The sequence below is a fragment of the Drosophila mojavensis genome, unplaced genomic scaffold, assembly GCF_018153725.1.
Source record: "Drosophila mojavensis isolate 15081-1352.22 unplaced genomic scaffold, ASM1815372v1 contig_136, whole genome shotgun sequence".
Classification (NCBI taxonomy): Eukaryota; Metazoa; Arthropoda; class Insecta; order Diptera; family Drosophilidae; genus Drosophila; species Drosophila mojavensis.
In genome coordinates, this window is record NW_025318667.1 from 17894369 (window position 1) to 17913467 (window position 19099).

The following is a 19099-nucleotide window of genomic DNA, read 5'->3' on the forward strand; positions in this document are numbered from 1 at the left end:
TTATTATATACTTAGCTTTAATATTCTTGTGTGTTATAGCTAACTTTGTAAAAATTAAAAAAAAAAAACCTGAAAATTCAATAAAATACGTATTAAATTAAAAAAAAAAAAGATAATAATTGTAAAAATAATTTTTAAAAATATTCATTTATACAAATATTAAAAATTAAAAGAAAAATCTCACTAAAAATATTTTGCTTTTTAATTCTTAGCAATTGATTGCATAAGAAAATATAAAAATTAAATAATAATAAGAAATAAATCTCTTACCATCTTTGGATTAGTTGTTACTGAAACTCGTTAGAGTTCTCTGCTCTGGTTCGTTGTCAACTGGTGGCTACTGTGGTGCCAGCCGCAGCGTTGCTGCGGTGCTGTGGCTTGCAGTTGGCGTGCCCCTTCACCTGACTGAGCTGGCAACATGACAAATGAGTCACCCGTCGCGAGCTTCTGTGGGCATGTTGGAGATTAGAGTTAACCGTGCCAAGCAGCCGTCAACTGCGCTCGTTGTTTCCGCCAGCTGACTGAAGTCGGCAGTAAGAAGCCAACAGCGTGGCGAGGAAATGATCCATCAACCGTGTGAGTTATGCGCAATTCGGCAACAAGAACTGGCCCCCATGGGGCGAGGAAGGGGGGGGCAGATGGGGTATGGGATGAGCTGCTGCTGCTGCTGCTGCAGATGCTATTGCCAATGAGACTGTCGTAAAGTGCTGTAAAGTAGTTGACCCTGGTCAAGAATCGGACGCTCAAAGTGGTTTAATAAACTGCAATTACCTCCCGCTCGCTGCTCTCACTCTATGTGCGCAGCTGGTTTAAGACCGCACCACAGCAACCCCCACCAGCAAAGCGGTGCGATTTATTTTGTGGATTCTTGACTTGATGAGTCGTTCAGCCAGTCAGCCAGTCAGCCAGTGAGCCAGTCAGCCGGTCAGCTGGACGGCCGCTCCCCTACATATGATGGACGGCCGCTGTGGCTATGCAAATTTAGATAAATAGCGTATGCTGCGTGTGTTTTCAGATCATTCAATTGCCGCACTTCAAAACTCACACCCACAACGCAGACAGCCAGGATTAAGCTAAAAGCTACCTAAAGATCAGGCAAAATGAAATTGTTCATAGTACTCAGCGCTTTGATTGCCTGCAGCTCGGCTGGACTCATTCGCAGCAGCGGCTGGTCAGGTGGCCGAAGCGGCTGGAGCTCGAATCCTTGGGCCAGCGGCGGCATCAGCACGGGCGGCTGGAGCTCGAATCCTTGGAGCAGCGGCATCGTTAGCAGCGGCGGCTGGAGCTCGAATCCTTGGGGCAGCGGCGGTGGCTGGAACAGCGGCTGGTCTTCTCAGCCCAAGATCATCAAGGTCATCAAAACTGGCGGCGGCGGCGGCTGGGGCAACGGCTGGGGCAACGGCGGTGGCTGGAGCAACGGTGGTGGCTGGAGCAACGGTGGTGGCTGGTCGAGCCCGAGCATCGTCAGCAGCGGCTGGTCCAGCGGCAACAGCGGATGGGGCAGCAGCGGCTGGTAGTGAGGATCGCAGCCAAAGGCTCTGCCAAAGGCTCCACCGCGCGCTGACTCGAATTGATTACTGATTTTTGCTTTCATATTACGTATATGCATAAGGGAGTTTATAATTTTTTTCTACTTTTTTTTTTATACCAACAAACCTATTTTTTTTTTTTGTAAACAAATATAAACTTTAAATTGTAAATTGTAAAATAAGCAAGAAATTGCCAGATTTTTATTCGAATGCTGGCAAATGATTGACGAGCGACTGCACCAGACACGTTTCGGCTTGTCATATTTCATTTCACAGTCGAGAGCAATTAAAAAAAATAGTATTGAGCACAGATATTAACATAGCTGCAACATCTTCAAGTTCAGAAACCCGCCGCCCGCTGCCCACGTCTGCCTGGGAACCAGATCGAGAATTGCCACTGTGGGGCCCAGCAGTGAGAGGCTGTGTGCTGTGTGCTCGTTGATCTCGAAATTCACATAAATGCATTTTTGAATTATGGTCCATAACAATTAAAATGCTAACCCAACGTCGTAATTATTTCTATTACTTTGCGCATTCTCAGTGCTCGTGGAGCATTCAGTGCTCATCACTCATTGAGTTGCACACTGACACGAAATGCAGCAGCTGGTTGATTTATCAATTGAAAATACATTTAGAAATAGAGATTTTCTGGACTAAAAGTCTCTCTTAGCAATAGCTATCTTTGTCTCTCTCTCTCTCTCTCACACACACACACGGAGCAAGAGGAAACCATAAACATGATAACATCTCTCGCATAACAGCTCTGTAAAAACTCAGCTGTACACTAATACTACTGCAACAGCAAGAAGCATTCTTGATAAAGTGGAACAGAATTAGGAAACTTGGAAATGTTCATTTCATAATACTCCAGAATATCAAATATTCAATATATACAGAGCTGTCCATATTCGACGGACCCATTTGGCAACCCCATATCGCTTGTCAGAGACGGGAATACTACGCCGTACAGGCTCAAGGCGGCCATTTGAGGTACAGTCGAGTGTCGATCATTTTTACCCCGCTGTATCAAAAATCGCGATAAATAGAAAAAGCTATATTTTCTTCAAAAAAGTTCTTTCTTGATAATTCTCGATAATTTGAATTTCTGTGTAAATCGAAAAATAAATAATAAATCTGTTTGTTCCAAATATAATAATGGGTACCGCCAAACAAAAATATAGTGTTCTTCTTTGACTAAAAAAAAAAAAAAAAAGAAACACGAGTCCATGCCAGAAAACTCTGATTTCCAAGATTCCTCATTCCGTTCCATTTTGTCATGAATGCTTCATACAATATGACTACTGATAAAAAATGACTAAAAATATGACTTTTAGTCCACTGTGCTGCAGATGCGAAACATATTTGCTGCTCCGGTGGTTGAGGTCGGCTTTTGGACTTGGCTGTGAGGTTATTTGTGGCTTTGAGCCATGTTTGGCTGCCGCACGCGTTGAATGCGTTGAATGCAACACAGTCGGTGGACAAGTAGCGGCAATATATTAGTTGAGTAATTCTCTTGAGCAGGCAGCTCATTTGTTAGGCCTTTGCGTTTGCATGTGTGTGTGTGTGTGTGTGTGCAATTGACATTGAACTCGTCGCATGCGAATGTGGTTGAGTCGTGCACCACACACACACACACACACACACACACACACACACACACACACACAGACATTTGTCTAGCACTCGCCTCGCATGCGAATACCGACAAATCCAAGTAGAAAATACAGAAAAACAGCAAAAACTAAAATCAAATTAATTATGCAGAAATATCTGAAAAATATGAAAAATTACAGAATTTAAATTGTAAATTGTAAAACAAATTGTGTGGCTGCACAAACGCTTGTAATTAATGACATCGCTATGGCTCAGCAGTTTAGAAGTGGTTGCCCGTGCGGCTCTGTGCGGCGCATGCTCCGAGTACTCCCAGCATAAACGTTGCGTATGCGCCGCGTGTGCCGCGCTCTTGACAGCGAGTGCAGTGCGCGGGCTTCGACAGCCACTTGAGTGTGCAGTTCTCAGCCTTCCGAGTAGCCTTTGGGTGCGTCGCTCCACCACACACTCACACTCCCACACACACACACACACACACACACGCACAGACACACACACACACACACACACACAGACAGATCGCATCTCACATTGCCTTAGTTTTATGCCCAATCAGTGTTTGGGAGCAGCATGACTCAGCGGGAGTTTGATTTATTCCGTGCACCTTTGACGGCTATAAAAGCGCAGCGCTGGGCCCGATAATGGCATCAGTGAAGCTAAGGTTCTAACAGCGCCAACAGCAACAAAACAGTTCCAAAACAGTTCCAAAACAGTTCATCTATCGAAGGATTCTGCAGCTCAACATGCGCTACGCTCTGCTCGTCGTATTCCTGTGTGCTCTCATGTTCGCCATCGCCTCGGCTGGTTTGCTGGGTGGCGGCGGCGGCGGTGGTGGCTACGGTGGCGGCGGTGGACACGGCGGTGGTGGCGGCGGCGGCGGTAAAGGCGGCTGGCAGAAGAATGGCGGAGGCGGCGGCGGCGGTGGCTGGCAAAAGAGCGGAGGAGGCGGCGGCGGTCAGGGTGGATACGGCGGTGGTGGCGGCGGCAAGTCCCTGGCCGGCAATCGGGGCAGCTCGGTGTCCTGGCAAGGTGGTAACGGAGGCGGTGGCAAACACGGCGGAGGCGGCGGTGGTGGCGGCTATGGAGGCAGTGGCAAGCACGGCGGTGGTGGTGGAGGTGGTGGCAAGCACGGCGGTGGTGGCTGGTAAACCACACTCCAAAGCCACAGCAACGAGAACTCCAAGACGAAACGAAATGTAAATACTCCGGCTGCTCCCTAGGCTGACATGTGTTCTACGGCATCTAGACATAGAGCTAGAGGCAATTCCCACAAGTGCTATGACTAACGTTTTTTTTTTTTTTTGCTACCTACCTAGTTGTACCCAAAGTTTCTCAACCCTCTCCCATACTTTATGTTTATATGTACTAATAAAGAAATGTTCATTTTGCTAAAATCTATGTGTATTTAAGTGCCTATTCATGATATCAGATTATTTTTGAAGATTTCCTAGCTGGGCATGGATAGAAAATATAGCACTATGGGCATCGAAAGCTTAGATGGTGTAGTATATGCCCTAAAGGCCAGCAGGTCTTTGTTTTGGATTAGTTGATAAACTGGACCAGATTGATCAGCATCAGCTCATAATGAATCCAATATGCAGTACTCCAAAGCCTCTATAAAATAGATTAAAAAAAAAAAAACAACTATTGAACAGCTGGAATTAGCTAATTTCCTTTCTTAGATGATGATGATATGTTCTAAAGGCAGGAAAATTTTTATTTTCGCTCATTCTAACATATGAGACCTACTACAATAGCTGAATATTATCATAAAACATTCTCGTTCTGTAGAAGTTATCCATAAGCAATTGGAATTAATGTATGGATTATCTTAATATGAGCTGATCATCTGAAGGCTGCCAAAATGTTTAGCTGTCTCCTACTTTCATATTACTTAAAATCATAAATAGAGCTCAAATAGCCTATATTAAGTCTTGGCTAGCCCACTTAGTTTATAGCCCCCTGTTGGCCAAGGTAGTAAGTAGACATATTGGACAACTGTTGGCACTTTTTCAGTTGAGGGTACACACGAGTCTATATTGTAAATTTCAAGTCTCAAGTTTCAGCAGTTTCAAAATAGTTTGAAATGATTTGAATAGCAATATACGCATTTCCCTTCCCTCGATTGAGGAAAGGATGCAGCCGATATGAATATAAAATGCATGATAACTTTTCATGTGGAAATAGCTCTCATGTGGGGTATACACGACTTGAACTTTATTTGCATAAATAAATTCGAGTTTGATTTTCCTTGAACTTGCTCTCTCTCCCTCTCTCTCTCTCTCTTTTTCGCGCTCTCTATCTTATTTCTCTCTTTCTTTCTCTCTCCCCCTTTTTTTTTTCTCCCTGTCTTCTCCAACTCTTAACTTCCAATTCATTATTTGATGTTGCCTTCACTTGGCTTTTCCCGTAAATGTTCACATTTTTTAGATTATCATATATATTTATTGAGATATAAAAAATAAAAAAAAAAGTTGCTAGATAAAGCAGTAGAGATTGTTTTTTTTATGTACAGTTGTAGATTCTTTTTAGTGTCGCCTCAGTGATTTGTTATGGACGGATTTCTACCAGCTCCAGCCGCCGCTTGAACCGCCGGAGGACCAGCCACTGCCACCGCCACCGCCGCTCTTCCAGCCACCACCGCCTCCGCCGCTTTTCCAGCCACCGCCGCCGCCTCCACCAGACTTCCAGCCGCCACCACCACCGCCGCCAGACTTCCAGCCGCTGCTGAGACCAGACAACGCTTGAGATTTCCAGCCAGAGAGGCTAGACAAGGCGCTAGACCAACCAGCGCCCAAGCCGCCGCCGCCGCCGCCGGAGCTCAGCTTCCAGCCACCACCGCCGCCGCCTCCACCGCTCTTCCAGCCACCGCCGCCTCCGCCAGAGGACCAACCGCTGCTACCACCACCGCCGCTGGACGGCCAGGCACTGATGCTTATCTTGCTGGGCCAGCCAGAGGAGCCGCCACCGGATGACCAGCCAGAGGAGCCACCGCCGCTTTTCCAGCCACCGCCGCCGCCTCCACTAGGCCAGCCACCGCCTCCACCACCACCCGACGACCAGCCAGAGGAGCCACCGCCGCTCTTCCAGCCACCGCCGCCGCCACCACTAGGCCAGCCACTGCCGCCGCCACCACCCGATGACCAGCCGCTGCCACCGCCGCCTCCACTGCTCCAGCCATGTGGCTTAGCAAAGGCGCAGACGCTCAGTACGGCCAAGAGGCCGACAAGAACCAAGCGACGTATTGACTGCATCTATGCGAGAGATGTTGTTGTTGCTGTCTATTGTTGTTGCTGCTGTCCGATGTTGCTGTTGCTGTTGCTGTTGCTGCTGATGTTGCTGCTGTGCACTAACTAATTTACAACTGGGCGCACTCACGGCTATTTATACAGCCAGCCGAGTGCAGCGCATCTAAGATTCTAACCGCCAGCAGCAGTGCAGATGCTGTTGCTGTTGTTGCCGTCGCCTCGTCAACGCCGCTGCAGCTGTTGCTATTCTTGCTGTTGCTGCTGCTGCTGTTGTTGTTGTCGACAGCGACGTCGCTGCAGTGTAATCAGCTGTAATTGCCAAATCTGGCGCTCGCTCCGTTCTTGGAGCTCTGTGCAGTCGGCCCTCATTATGCCAACTTTCAATTTCGTACACTTTGCGGCCATCTATTGTTGCTGGCAGCGCCCCGCCCCAAACCTTCCACCTGACGCAGCCCAGACTCTAGATTCTGGCCAGGCCAGCGCTGACAAATAGCCAGCCAGCATCGATTTATTGGCGCGCCATTTTTATGTAACAACTCTTTGGGGGCAAATCGATTGACAGACGGCCCATTCTTTGTGGCTGCCATTAACCGAGCACAGCTGAGCTCTCTAGCTCTCATAATCAATGAGCCAGCCGCTGGCTGCACACGTGCTGCTGCTGCTGCTGCTGCTGCTACTGTTCTCTGCTGCTGCTGTTGCCACACAGTTTGCAACAGTTTCGTGTCAGACTGTAAAATCGGGTCAACGGCACAGCGATCAATCACTCAGGCCATCAATATTAAGTGCTATGAATTATACAATGAATTTGCCAGGGCAAAGATAACGAAATTTGAATATTTTCTTAGTCAGCTTTAAGATTTCTGTATTTTGAAGTTGAGTGACAGGTTAGCTCCATTTAATTGCAAAAATATTTGTAAAATAATATAATAATAATAAATAAATAATAAAAAATACATAATAAACAAATAATAAATAATAAATAATAAATAATAAATAAGAAAAAATAAATAATAAATAATAAATAATAAATAATAAATAATAAATAATAAATAATAAATAATAAATAATAAATAATAAATAATAAATAATAAATAATAAATAATAAATAATAAATAATAAATAATAAATAATAAATAATAAATAATAAATAATAAACATAAACAAGAAATCTAAATAAAATTAAAATAAAATACAAATTTTAAGCTGACTATGAAAATTTTCAAATTTCAGCTGAGTTGGTCTGTGAAATAGGTAAAATAGATAAGTTGCTGCCGAGTGGACATAGTCAGAGTCTAATTCACATTTCTACAGGGTATACTCTCGGCGCATACCTAATGGACAACTCTGCCAACTGATGGTAAAGATTGTTAACTGACGCTGCTGCTGCTGCTGCTGCTGCTGCTGCTGCTGCTGCTGCGACTGCGACTGCCCCCAGTTGATCAGATGAATACAAATGCAAAGCCGAAGCTGAACCTGTTGACTCTTTGTCCGTGTTTGTCGTTGCTTTGCGGTAGGAGATTTGTGAATTTTCATGGGCGGCATTAAATCAAAATCGGTGCTTTGTGCCATCGATTTCGTTGCCAATTTAGCCGATCTATCAATGGCCGGCAATCAATCAATTGCCTCGAACTGCGAATTCCGTAACAAAGCGTTTAACTGTCGACCGATTGCAGCAGCAACGGAGCCCAACTGGGCTAAATGGCTGAATTGTCTGCGCTTTTGGGCCAATTGACGGCTGACTATAAATGTCGCATTAGTGGCCCCCTCAATTGCAATTGATGCCAATCAAGTGTGGGCAATTCAGTCAAGACGGCCTCTACCCGTCAGCCGGCAGCCGGCAGTTGCCTCTGCCATGAGCTCACCTTTTTGGACAATGGGTCAATCAGGAAGCCGTTCCCAACCAGTTTTAGGCGGCGATGCCTCATTAAAAAGCCGTCAATATCAATTCATATTTCTCTGTTTGTATTCAGCTTAAGATTAGCAACAAAAGTTTGTAATTTTTAACATATAAAATCATTTAATAAACAAAAAAAAAAAAAAAAAAAAATTTGGAACTTAGAAATAATTGGAAAACATTGCAGATGCTAGCCAAACTCCCTGTTTGAACTTGAGCCTGAGGCCGTTTACCAGCCCTTGTTCCAGCCTGAACCACCGGAGGAGCGAGCGTAGCTGCCCGAGTAGCCACCATAGCCACCGCCGCTGGAGTAGCCGCCATGACCGCCGCTCTGTGCCTGGTTGATCACCTCCAGGACGATGACCTTGGATGGAGCTGAGTAGGAGCGGGATGGGCCAGCTGAGTAGGCGCGGGATGGGCCCGCAGAGTAACCGCCGGAACGTGCGCCAGAGTAGCCACCACCAACAGCGCCGCCGCCGCCACCAAGCTTGCTGGCGAGTCCACCGCCAAGTCCACCACCAAGTCCACCGCCAAGTCCTCCGCTCTGACCACCGCCAAGACCGCCGCCTAGACCGCCGCCAAGACTGCCCAGTTTGCTCTGCAGCAGCTGGACAATGCCGCCAGCACCACCAGCGCCATTGATGTTGCCGCCGCCGCCACCGCCGCCGCCGCCGCCAAGGAGACTATCGAACGTGGCCTGGCTGCCGGCCAGCAGGGCAACAAGGATAACAAAGATGCATGCGAACGGTTTCATTTTGCTCTAAGCTCGGATCTCGAAGACGATCTGAATTTCGATTTGGATATGGTGCTCAAGACAAACAGAAGCGTTGACTACTTCTACAGCCATGATGCCCACACGCATTTATACCAAAAAACGTGCACGGAATCAATACTCCAAACCAAAATACGAGTATCGCAAAGCATGAATAAATCAATAGCACGCTTTTCAATGCCCAGCATCAGCAATAGATTCAACCTCACAGGGTGTAGATAGAGCAAGTGCCGATGCGTAGAGATGGGCGCGTGAGAGCAGCAGAGACACGAGCACGACAATCGAGCGCACAAACTGATCAAACAGAGATGAACTCTTAAGATTTGGTTATAGGTTTCTCATTCCAGTTAATGAGGCTGAAGCTGATGCTGTTGTTGTTGCTGCAGTTGAACTCACGAATGCTCGTGCCACGAGCTTGACTTCAGCAATTAGTTGCCTTTGATCGTTTAAGCAATTAAAAGAATTAATAACCCACATTTATGTCTGTATGTGTGCGACGATGCTGAAGATATATTGAGCAGCTGCCGACGGGCCTTTGTTTGCCGATTGTCTCCGATAACTATGCAAATCTTTACGCATGCGCGACTTGGACTTGGTCATTGTGAATACCCTGGAATCAGCGAATAAGCGCTGGGTATGCTTTATTATGTGCATGCTTTAAGGGCAATCAAAGTCGAGCAGAAAAATGAATTTTGATTTAAAATATGTATAAATGTTTAATATTAAATAATTGCATATTTTATTAAACAAATCGCAGCTTAAGCTAACTTTACAAAGAGAACAAATACAAACAAAGATTTCTCTATATAATAAGTATTTCTAATAAATAAGAGGAGTAGTCTAGATGACATACACTCTTGCCAGAGAGTATATATCGGTCATTAATCAATTCCTCGCATGTTCGTTATATGCTCAAATATTAGTTAGCATCGAGCTTGGGCCACAAATCAAACAAATTAACGCCGTTTGATCGCATGAGGACGGTAAGACCTAAAACAGAGTATCAACAAGCAACGGACAGTTTGTCAAGCTGAGCTGAGAGCTTGCACAATTGATAAATGATATTTTGACAGGCCACTCAAGCACTAGACTTCAGCTCTTCAGCTCTTCAGCTTGTCAGCTCTTTGGCTCTGCGGCTCGGCCGTTGTTCTGCTCATTTGCAAATCAAGGTCTGCCAGCGGGCATATAGAAGCTGGCGAAACGACAAAACTGTAACGCTAGATCAAGTAATCAGGAAGCGAGTAGCTACAGTTAGTATCGGCCTAGGCTTGACCCACTGTCAGAACGTTCCCATCAGCATCATCGTTTAAAAATAGGCGCAATCCAGAACCGGTTCTTGGACAAGCTCATGCTCCACGTTTAGGCGCTGTCAATGTTTTGGCACATATTTGCATAGTCAATTGACTTGTCAGTGTATATGCATAGATATAGACACATACATATATATGTATATATATATATAATATATACATACATATCGAGGCCTATGTACTTTGCTTATAGAGACCGACAGCTTGCCAAGTTCAATGCACTTTCAAGCTTACAGAATATTTATGATAAGCTACGCTTCTATGGGGGGTGTTTAATACAACAACAACAACTAGCTATATTTAATAATTCTATAAATATGTATACATATATTTTTAGAGATATATATATATAAATGCTGCGTGTCTGCTGTAACAATTGATTCATTAGCCATATCGATTAAGGAAATCTTCAGTTCGCATTTGATATATGCCAATTAGGCGACTCTTAAGGTCAGCTATAGAATAATTCCTTATTTCCTATGATTGATATGTTTTTTTCCTTTTTGCTCAAATATTACAATAACAAAAAGACTAAATATTATTCATCAAACTTTTTTTTTTTTTTTTTTGTCTTTAGCTTAGCTTAATTTATTCACATTCAAATTGTGAAAAAAAAAATACTAATAATAAAGTTAATTATGTGTAGAAAGAGTAATACAATAACGGAACTTCTTCTATTAACAGCTATACGATATATGTATTCCTATAAAATAAATAAAAATATAATAGCACTTATATGATAATTTCCAGCTAATTTAAGGCTATACGAAGCATCCGCAATGGACTGATAACTCGAGTTTTATGAGCACTAAAACTATATATATTCCTTATAGTATTAATTAAAGTTGTTAAAGTGAATTGCAAATGATTTATAAAATGTGATTATAGCTAAGTACAAAAAAAAAAAAGCTATGATGTTTATTATTTTGCGTTGCACAACATCTTGGCTAAAACTGAAACAAATCTCGCTTGCCTTACGATCTGTATCTAAGGTCACATTATATATTCACACATCTGTATATAGTATATACTTTATTTTTCTTTCGATGCTTAGTTGTTTCGCCTTGTATTCAGCAATATTCTTAACCTGTTTTTCGTTTGTTTTTTTTTTTTTTTTTTTTTTTTTTTTTTGGGGCCTCACGGGTCAAAAATTAAGAGAAAAAAAGTCATGTGCCTTTGTTATTTCAGCACGTTCATTAGATCGACCTACAGATGGAGATAGATTCGTTCGGCTGGCGCGTAACACGTTTCGTTACAATGGAACTACACTTCCATTACAGCCGCAGCCGCTACAGATATCGTAAAAAGTAGTTCCCATCGCATCGCCTTCAATTCGAAGGCTTTCATCAAATTATCATATTTAATTATGCACTAACTCGTATAACATTACTGGCCAAATGCACAAATGCATAAAAGTGAATGCAAACTTGCAGTTTATGAAGTCATCTTCTCATCTTTTCATCTTTTGTTTTTGTTTTTTTGGTAGTGGTCTCGGCGTCACAAACCTATGTGAGAGAGGGCCGTTTAATTGGTTCATATCAAGCTGTCTAGGCTTGGCAATGATAAGGATTTAGCTACAGGATGTGTGTGAGAGAGTGTGAGTGAGACCGAGAGAGAGGGATATTAAGGAATAATTATTTCAGTAAATTACTTTCTTAAGCTAATGTTATTATTATTCTTCTCTTTTACCCACAGTATATCTAAAGTTTGTCAACAAATAAATTATATACACAAAATATCATTATATGACTCATACTATACTACTATATAGCACTACTAATATTTTTATATTACTATTAAAGTATACTATTATGCTCTAGTACCTACTCTATGCCTTATAGTAATATGCTATTGTATATTGTAATACTTTACAATACTACCATACTACTATACTTAACTAAATACTACCAATATACTACACTATCTACTACTACTACTACAACTACACTATACTACAATATCTATATATTACTACTACTATTCCTATACTATACTATACTATACTATCCACATACTACTACTATTATACAAACTATCAGTATACCACTACTATCTACTACGACTATATCATATTATTGATTAATAAATAAATAGTAATAGATTACTATCTACTACTATTTACTACTACTCTTATTAAAATATACTACTACTATCCCATCTAAATACTACTACTATCTACTACTTCTCCTATACTCTATTATGTATTACTATTACTAACTACTACTACTACTATTTGCTACTACTATTCTATATATATACTACTACTTCCACTATACTATACTAATATTACTACTGTTAATAGTAGTCGACTATACTTCTACTCTCCCCTACTATTTACTGCTACAATATACTAAAAACTACTCAATACTAATATCTCAATTTGCTCAATTCGAGATTTCCGTTATGATTTCCGCATTTTCACATCATATCCACGTCATTTTATCTAAAGCTAATGTATTTCTACTTCAGAGTTCATTACTAGCATTGCATTCAGTTAGTTTTCGATCCACCCTCGCCAAGTACCCAGCATTGTCATTATAGGGTTGCGGAATTGATGACACTCATAAACTATAGCTGGCGCATAGTAATAATTAAACCTAATGCAGCCGTGCGGCATATATTATAAATTCTGCTCGCACTTAAGCAAGCCATTCCTATGTGAATTCATAGATTGTGTATATGTGTGTGTACTCTAATGCATATATATGTGTGCAAAGCACTCTTCGCTGTAATCGATTTGCATAAACGATTGTCAAGCTAAAGCTTCCCAGAGCAATTACGTACACATAAATAACTATCCATATTTGCAAATCTATATATTTGAATGTGTGTGCATGTATGGGCATATACATACATATATGTAAAAATGCTAATTGATGGGAATGCAAAACATATAAATTGAAATAGCTGAAATAGAATAAAGGCAGCGCTGGCCCATAAATATGAGGCCTTAATTGCAGTCAGGTTCATTAGAATAATTCTGTTTTGAAACAGTTACAGAGCCAACTCGGTAGCTGGGAGAAGGGCATAAAGACTTTGATTAAGCAATGAAGCTAGTATGTAGTAAAAAAAAATAAATACCAAATGTCGTATAGCTATAAGATTCTAAGATAAATAGATACATTTTATATAGATATTAAATAATTAACTCAGATCTAAAAAGTGTGAAGGTCAGGTTTAAATTCCTCATTACTCAAAAATAAATAAATAAGTAAATAAATAAATAAATAAAATTAAAAAAATTTATTTTCATTTTGTCAATTTAATATTAGTAAACATAAAAATAAAATAAAAAAATATTTTTTTTTTTTTTCGATTTTCATTAACATACATATTCTGCGCAAAGAACTTCTACATAAAATGTCCTTGAACTTGGCCGCTTTAAATCGTATGTATTCTTCATTAACCAATTTTTATTTATTGTTTGCTACATAAATTACGAAATAATTGGTCATCACTCAATGCCGTCATGTAAAGCTTACTCGGTGTTTGAGATAGACATGCAATGCGGCAAATATTTGCTGGCTGCTAGCAAACCAGTTGAACAGCACCAAAACACATCAAATGCAAATACACAAACTGGGTGGAAAATAAATTAAACAATAAAAATACAATTCAAAATCAACAGCAGTCTGTGTGTATTTACTTATGTAATTATTTTGTGGGCTTATGCACAAAATGCAAAAAGCCATTCGAGTGGCTGTGGCTAATGGCCAAGGTTCTGGGCACGTTTCATGTGAGACAAGATGACGCCAAGATAGCCAAGCATTGCCTTTGACCATACAGTAGTAGACCACAAAGAAACAAACAAACACACACACACACTCATACACACACACACGCAGACAGGTATACTGGTAATTCAATATCAAGCAAATACAAAAGGCAAAACGAATCAAACAAAAGCAAACGGCGGAAGCTAAAAATCAAAAAGGCAAAAAGCAAAGTCAAATTTATACACACGTGGAGTGGAGATGGCAATAAATCAACAAGAAATGCAAACAAAGGCAAGCAAAAGCAACAGCAAACAAAGCGAATTGATTGCTAGTTGCTTTGCTATCCAAATGCACCAGCTCGACAATCGACTGCAATAGAATGCAGCCTGCTGGGCCGGCGCATGCGATGGCAGCTTAGGTTTATCCTTGCCGCGTGACACTGAACTGTCGCGCCATGGATACCGTTGGGACTGGGGCTCGTCCAGGCCGGAGCTCAACTTTCGCTTTCCACAACGAAGCGACGCGCTCTGACATTGAACTTCATTAACCCGGCCTGAATGCGGCACAAGTAGCGCGAGATGGTTAAGCGAACAGGTTTTTACCTTAAACGAAAGACTTGAGCAACGAACTTGCCGGCTTAGCCACTGGCGCCATCTGCAGTTAAAGACATGGCGACACGTGGGGCGCCCTCTACCGGCCAGTTCACGTACTACCTGAATCGAGCGCACTCTGCAGCTAACAAGATCATTGAACTGTAAGACACAAAAGACTTAAGCAACGAACTTGCTCATCTATGGCGCCCCCTAGCGTTAGCTAGCGGCAGAAGCTAAGCTCAGCTCAAGACATTGCTTTTGTAGAGCTCTGCTGCCAGATGGCAAAAGCTTTAAGTACAATAAAAGCTACTCAGCCAATATTAAAGATCTGGCAACTCTTTTCAATTCAAATGCATTTTTTTCGATGAGAGTTAAGCAATTATTTATTCGTTTCGGTTATCCAATTAGTTTTTCAGTGCGAGTATTCTTAATCGTTCCACCAGCCAGCTCCACCGCGAGAGCCGCCACCGACGGAGGAGCTAGCGCCATGGTTCACAGAATAGTCGAAAGAGGCTGGATTGCCCCAGGCATTGCCACCGCCACCTCCAGCACCACCTTGCCAGCCACCAGCACCAGCACCACCGCCATAGCCGCCGCCGCGTCCGCCACCAGCACCTGCTCCCTGCCAGCCACCAGCACCTGCACCACCGCCATAGCCGCCGCCGCCGCCGCCGCGTCCGCCACCAGCACCTGCTCCTTGCCAGCCGCCGGCTCCTGCGCCGCCAGCACCATAGCCGCCGCGTCCACCGCCAGCACCGGCTCCCTGCCAGCCGCCAGCACCAGCACCAGCACTAGCACCGGCACCCTGCCAGCCACCACCACCGCCGCCGCCGCCGCCATAGGCTCCGGCGCCACCATGGCCTCCAGCTCCACCTCCAGCACCACCAATGTGCACCTTTGTGTTGCCGTGAGACTGCGACACATGCGAAATGAGTCCGGCGCCATTCCTGAAGCCACCACCGCCGCCGCCGCCGCCACCGTGTCCTCCGCCTGGCAGATAGCCACCGCCACCTGCACCTCCGCGTTGTCCGGCATTAGCCAGAGCCAAGGTGGCTAGCAAGCAGACAAAGACCTGAAAATGGAAACGTTAGTCGGCCAGCCCCAGGCAGAGTCCTTTCAAGAAATCCTTTTACCTTCATGTTGATAATAGAATGCTTTGATTTTGCAGTTGGTTTGTTGTTGTTTCAGTAGCTCTCGGTGCGCTGCTCCAAAAGCTTGTGATGCTTCTTGGCTGGCAGGCAGCACAATTTATAGCTGAAAATTCCGTTCAATATTGCTAATGATCTTCGACTTCTAATGGAAAACACATAGGGGAAAAAATAAACAAAGAAACAACGAAATACTCAAATTAATTGAAAGAAGAAAACAAAAATATCAAAACTTAAAACATAACTAAAAACTAAACCAAGAAAAAAAAAAAATTAACTAAAAATAAAAATCAAATAGAAGAAGAAAAACAATAAGAAATTTAGTTTATAGTGCCGCACATCAAATACGCTGCTAAAATATCACAGTTGATAAAATTTAAATACATAAGTATGTGTAGTGAAAATATAACTTTGTGAATGAGTTCTAATATTCTTCTGAAAATTTGCATATGTGAGCCATGTTTTTATTAAGTAAGAAAATATATTTATATTAATTGCTGTACAAACTAATCAAATATTTTTTCTTATATTTTTTATTTTTATTCCTTTACCTGCAAAGGAAGATCTCTATTCCATTTATTCCAAATTCCCATATGATTAAAATTCGTTTAGACTTCGACTCCGATTTCGACTTGGACGTCGACTTCGACTTTGACTTCGTCTTCGATTTGGACTTCGATTTCGACTTCGATTTCGACTTCGACTTCGATTTCGATTTTGACTTCGATTTCGATTTTGACTTCGATTTCGACTTCGATTTCGATTTCGACCTCGATTTCGACTTTGACTTCGATTTCGACTTCGACTTCGATTTCGACTTCCACTTCGACTTCGATTTTGACTTCGACTTCGACTTTGATTTCGACTTTGATTTTGACTTCGACTTCGATTTCGATTTTGACTTCGATTTCGACTTCGTACACCAGTCTCTGTCTCTGCCTCTCTCCCCGTCTTCGTCTCCTTCTCCGCAATCGTTTCCCTCTCTCTCCTTCTTTTTAGCTTTGCCCTTCCTTCTTCTCCTTGGCCTCCCTCTTTCTTCACCAGCTCACCCTTCCTCAGCAGCTTATCTCACACCATAGCTGATGTACTCCCTGCAGAAGGGCATCGATTCCGCTTTGGTTTTGCTTTGTGCTGTAATGCTTATCGCTCGATTCTAGCCGAGCGCCTGCCAGTGCCGCGTGGCTTGGCAGCGCCGTGTGTCTGTCTGTGTGTGTGTGTGTGGTGCCTTTAATTAAAAGTTCGAAGACAAATTAAGTGAAGAGAGACACAGAAAAATAAAAATTAATTGTTGGCCAAAAGACGGCAATTAGACGGCAATTTGCCTGCGGCTCGCTTTGCGTAATCTAGCGCGCTGCTTGGCTTAAAAGCCACGCCGACTGGACGCCGAGCCTGCAGTTGAAAGTTATGGCTGCTGAATTGCGCATTTCGCATTGCGCATGCGCCGCGTGGGCCGAGGATAAACAGCAGAGCTGCCAACAGTGCGAGTTTTTCCCTTTCCATTCCTTCTTCAGATTGGGTTTTTGTTTTTGTTGATCTTTTTTTTATGTTACATTTTTTTTTGAAAGTGAGCTCAGACACATGTAATTGAAGAGCTTGGATGATGCAACAATATGCTAAAAACTTCCCGAAATATTCCAAACAACTGCAAATGTTGGCAAATACTGTTGCTCTTGTTATATAAGTTGAAGCCGTGACAGCTTTCAAGTAGCTCCGGGTTTTTGGATAAGCGCGGTAACAAACTCTATAACCAGCTGCCTCAACCTCTAATCATACTGGTCTATAATAATCCGTTTACATTTTGACTATATATTTGTAAACATTTGTGATCAAATTTATTGTAAAAGTCGATATAAAATATTTTTCATTTATAAACGGTATTGATACTCAATCTTAATGCAATAAATATTTACTTAATACCAATATAATCTAAAAATATGTATATTAAAATACTTAAAGCTGGGTTTTCTTATATTAGGCAATCTGCATTGAAATGCTGTAGCGAATCAAAAGTTGGCTTCGACTGGAATATCAAAACTTTATTGCTTCATAGAGTTGTCGGAGCTTATAATAAAAGCGTATTATACTATTAAATAAATCAGGAATTGATGAAAGCAAAGCTCTTAGTTGAATCAGTAAAAGGATTTGATGCGGAGAGGCAGATGTGTGAGAGGTAACAGAAGTAGAGACAGAGATTAGAGATAGAGATTTGCAGAGACATATGCAGAAATAGAGACAGAGATAGAGAGGGTTGAAGGGTTGAAGCAAAATAAGACCAATAGAGCACAGACCAATAGAAAGGAATAGGTAGAGGCAAGGGCGGACTAAGAGGAAGATTCAGAGCCAGAAGTATACACAGAGGAAGAGGCAAAGCTAGATACCGAAATAGAGACAGAGACAGAAGCAAAACAGCGGCAGAAGCTTAGGATAATGTAGGACTAGAAGTATACATAGGCAACAGCAGGAGCAGGGTTAGACAAAAAGCAAAAAGTAGAGTCAGATGCATAGATAGATGCCAAATCAATGGCAGAGTCAGCCACAGGGGCAGAAACAGAGGCAGAGACTGAGGTAGATGAATAGAAATAAAAGGAAACAACAGGAAATAAAAGGACAAACAGTAGATGAGATAGAGAGGGAGGCGAAGGCTGAGGCAGAAAGAGAAGTATAAGAAGCAAAAACAGAGGAAGAGGTGGAGTAGACAAAGAGACTAAGGCCCACTCTGATTCATATGTAGTAACAGAGACAGAAACTGAGCCTGAGCTATAAGCCTTACCCGATAGCAAAGCAGATGATAATTTATGGCCGCCCAGAAAGAGATAGGCCTGATAAGAGATAAGCCCAGAGATTTTTCTAGAAAATTTACAGTTGTCATTCGGAGGGCCTGAAAGTGAGCATGCTAAACAAAGTAATTTTCATTTGCTCTGCAGCCATGAGAAAAGACAAACTATTTAGTTATTGGTTGACTTGTGAGTGCTATGGGAATCAAATGGATCAAACCCGAAGCACACCCGTTACATATCGTTATCGATAAGGCAAACCCGTTACATATCGTTATCGTTAAGGCAAACCCGTTACATATCGTTATCGATATGGCATTTCAGATCAGTGGCCTCTGCAGCGGAACCACTTAAGCAAAGTTGACTAATTATCATTGTAGATGCACTCGATTTGAGTCTGAGCAGCCAAACATTCGGCCAACAGTAGCCGCCGTGTCAGATCTGCTCTGAGCATTTGCTCATAAAGCTCATATTTCATGGGTTTATAGGGTGCTTCGCATGCAC

The 19099-nt window shown here is 42.4% G+C and overlaps 4 protein-coding genes across 4 annotated transcripts; 2 read left to right on the forward strand and 2 right to left on the reverse strand.

Annotated features, from left to right (window-relative positions):
• The first annotated feature begins 1009 nt into the window (after window positions 1-1009).
• LOC116804469 (uncharacterized transmembrane protein DDB_G0289901) lies at window positions 1010-1675 on the forward strand. The gene has a single exon (XM_032732157.2). The coding sequence runs from the start codon at window positions 1101-1103 to the stop codon at window positions 1515-1517; it is 417 nt and encodes a 138-aa protein (XP_032588048.1). The 5' UTR covers window positions 1010-1100; the 3' UTR covers window positions 1518-1675.
• A 2101-nt stretch (window positions 1676-3776) lies between these two features.
• Window positions 3777-4534, forward strand: LOC6584128 (glycine-rich cell wall structural protein 1.0). The gene has a single exon (XM_002009752.4). It carries the CDS (start codon window positions 3884-3886, stop codon window positions 4286-4288), a length of 405 nt encoding a protein of 134 aa, XP_002009788.1. The 5' UTR covers window positions 3777-3883; the 3' UTR covers window positions 4289-4534.
• A 1063-nt stretch (window positions 4535-5597) lies between these two features.
• LOC122757603 (loricrin) lies at window positions 5598-6480 on the reverse strand. Its single transcript, XM_044010270.1, has one exon. The coding sequence runs from the start codon at window positions 6392-6394 to the stop codon at window positions 5705-5707; it is 690 nt and encodes a 229-aa protein (XP_043866205.1). The 5' UTR covers window positions 6395-6480; the 3' UTR covers window positions 5598-5704.
• A 1799-nt stretch (window positions 6481-8279) lies between these two features.
• Window positions 8280-15993, reverse strand: LOC6584130 (glycine-rich cell wall structural protein). The gene is made up of 3 exons (XM_044008349.1): window positions 15807-15993; window positions 15104-15745; window positions 8280-9042 (listed from the first exon to the last, which is right to left on the reverse strand). Exons 1-3 carry the CDS (start codon window positions 15810-15812, stop codon window positions 8512-8514), a joined length of 1179 nt encoding a protein of 392 aa, XP_043864284.1. The 5' UTR covers window positions 15813-15993; the 3' UTR covers window positions 8280-8511.
• Between the last annotated feature and the right edge of the window lie 3106 nt (window positions 15994-19099).

What these genes read in the sequence shown, in the direction of transcription:
- LOC116804469 (XM_032732157.2), top strand. Translation starts at nt 1,101, where the DNA reads ATGAAATTGTTCATAGTACTCAGCGCTTTGATTGCCTGCAGCTCGGCT.
- LOC6584128 (XM_002009752.4), top strand. Translation starts at nt 3,884, where the DNA reads ATGCGCTACGCTCTGCTCGTCGTATTCCTGTGTGCTCTCATGTTCGCC.
- LOC122757603 (XM_044010270.1), bottom strand. Translation starts at nt 6,394, where the DNA reads ATGCAGTCAATACGTCGCTTGGTTCTTGTCGGCCTCTTGGCCGTACTG.
- LOC6584130 (XM_044008349.1), bottom strand. An exon ending in GAGCTGGCTGGTGGAACGAT is followed by an intron (nt 9,043 to 15,103) that starts TAAGAATACTCG and finishes ATCCGAGCTTAG; the next exon opens with AGCAAAATGAAACCGTTCGC.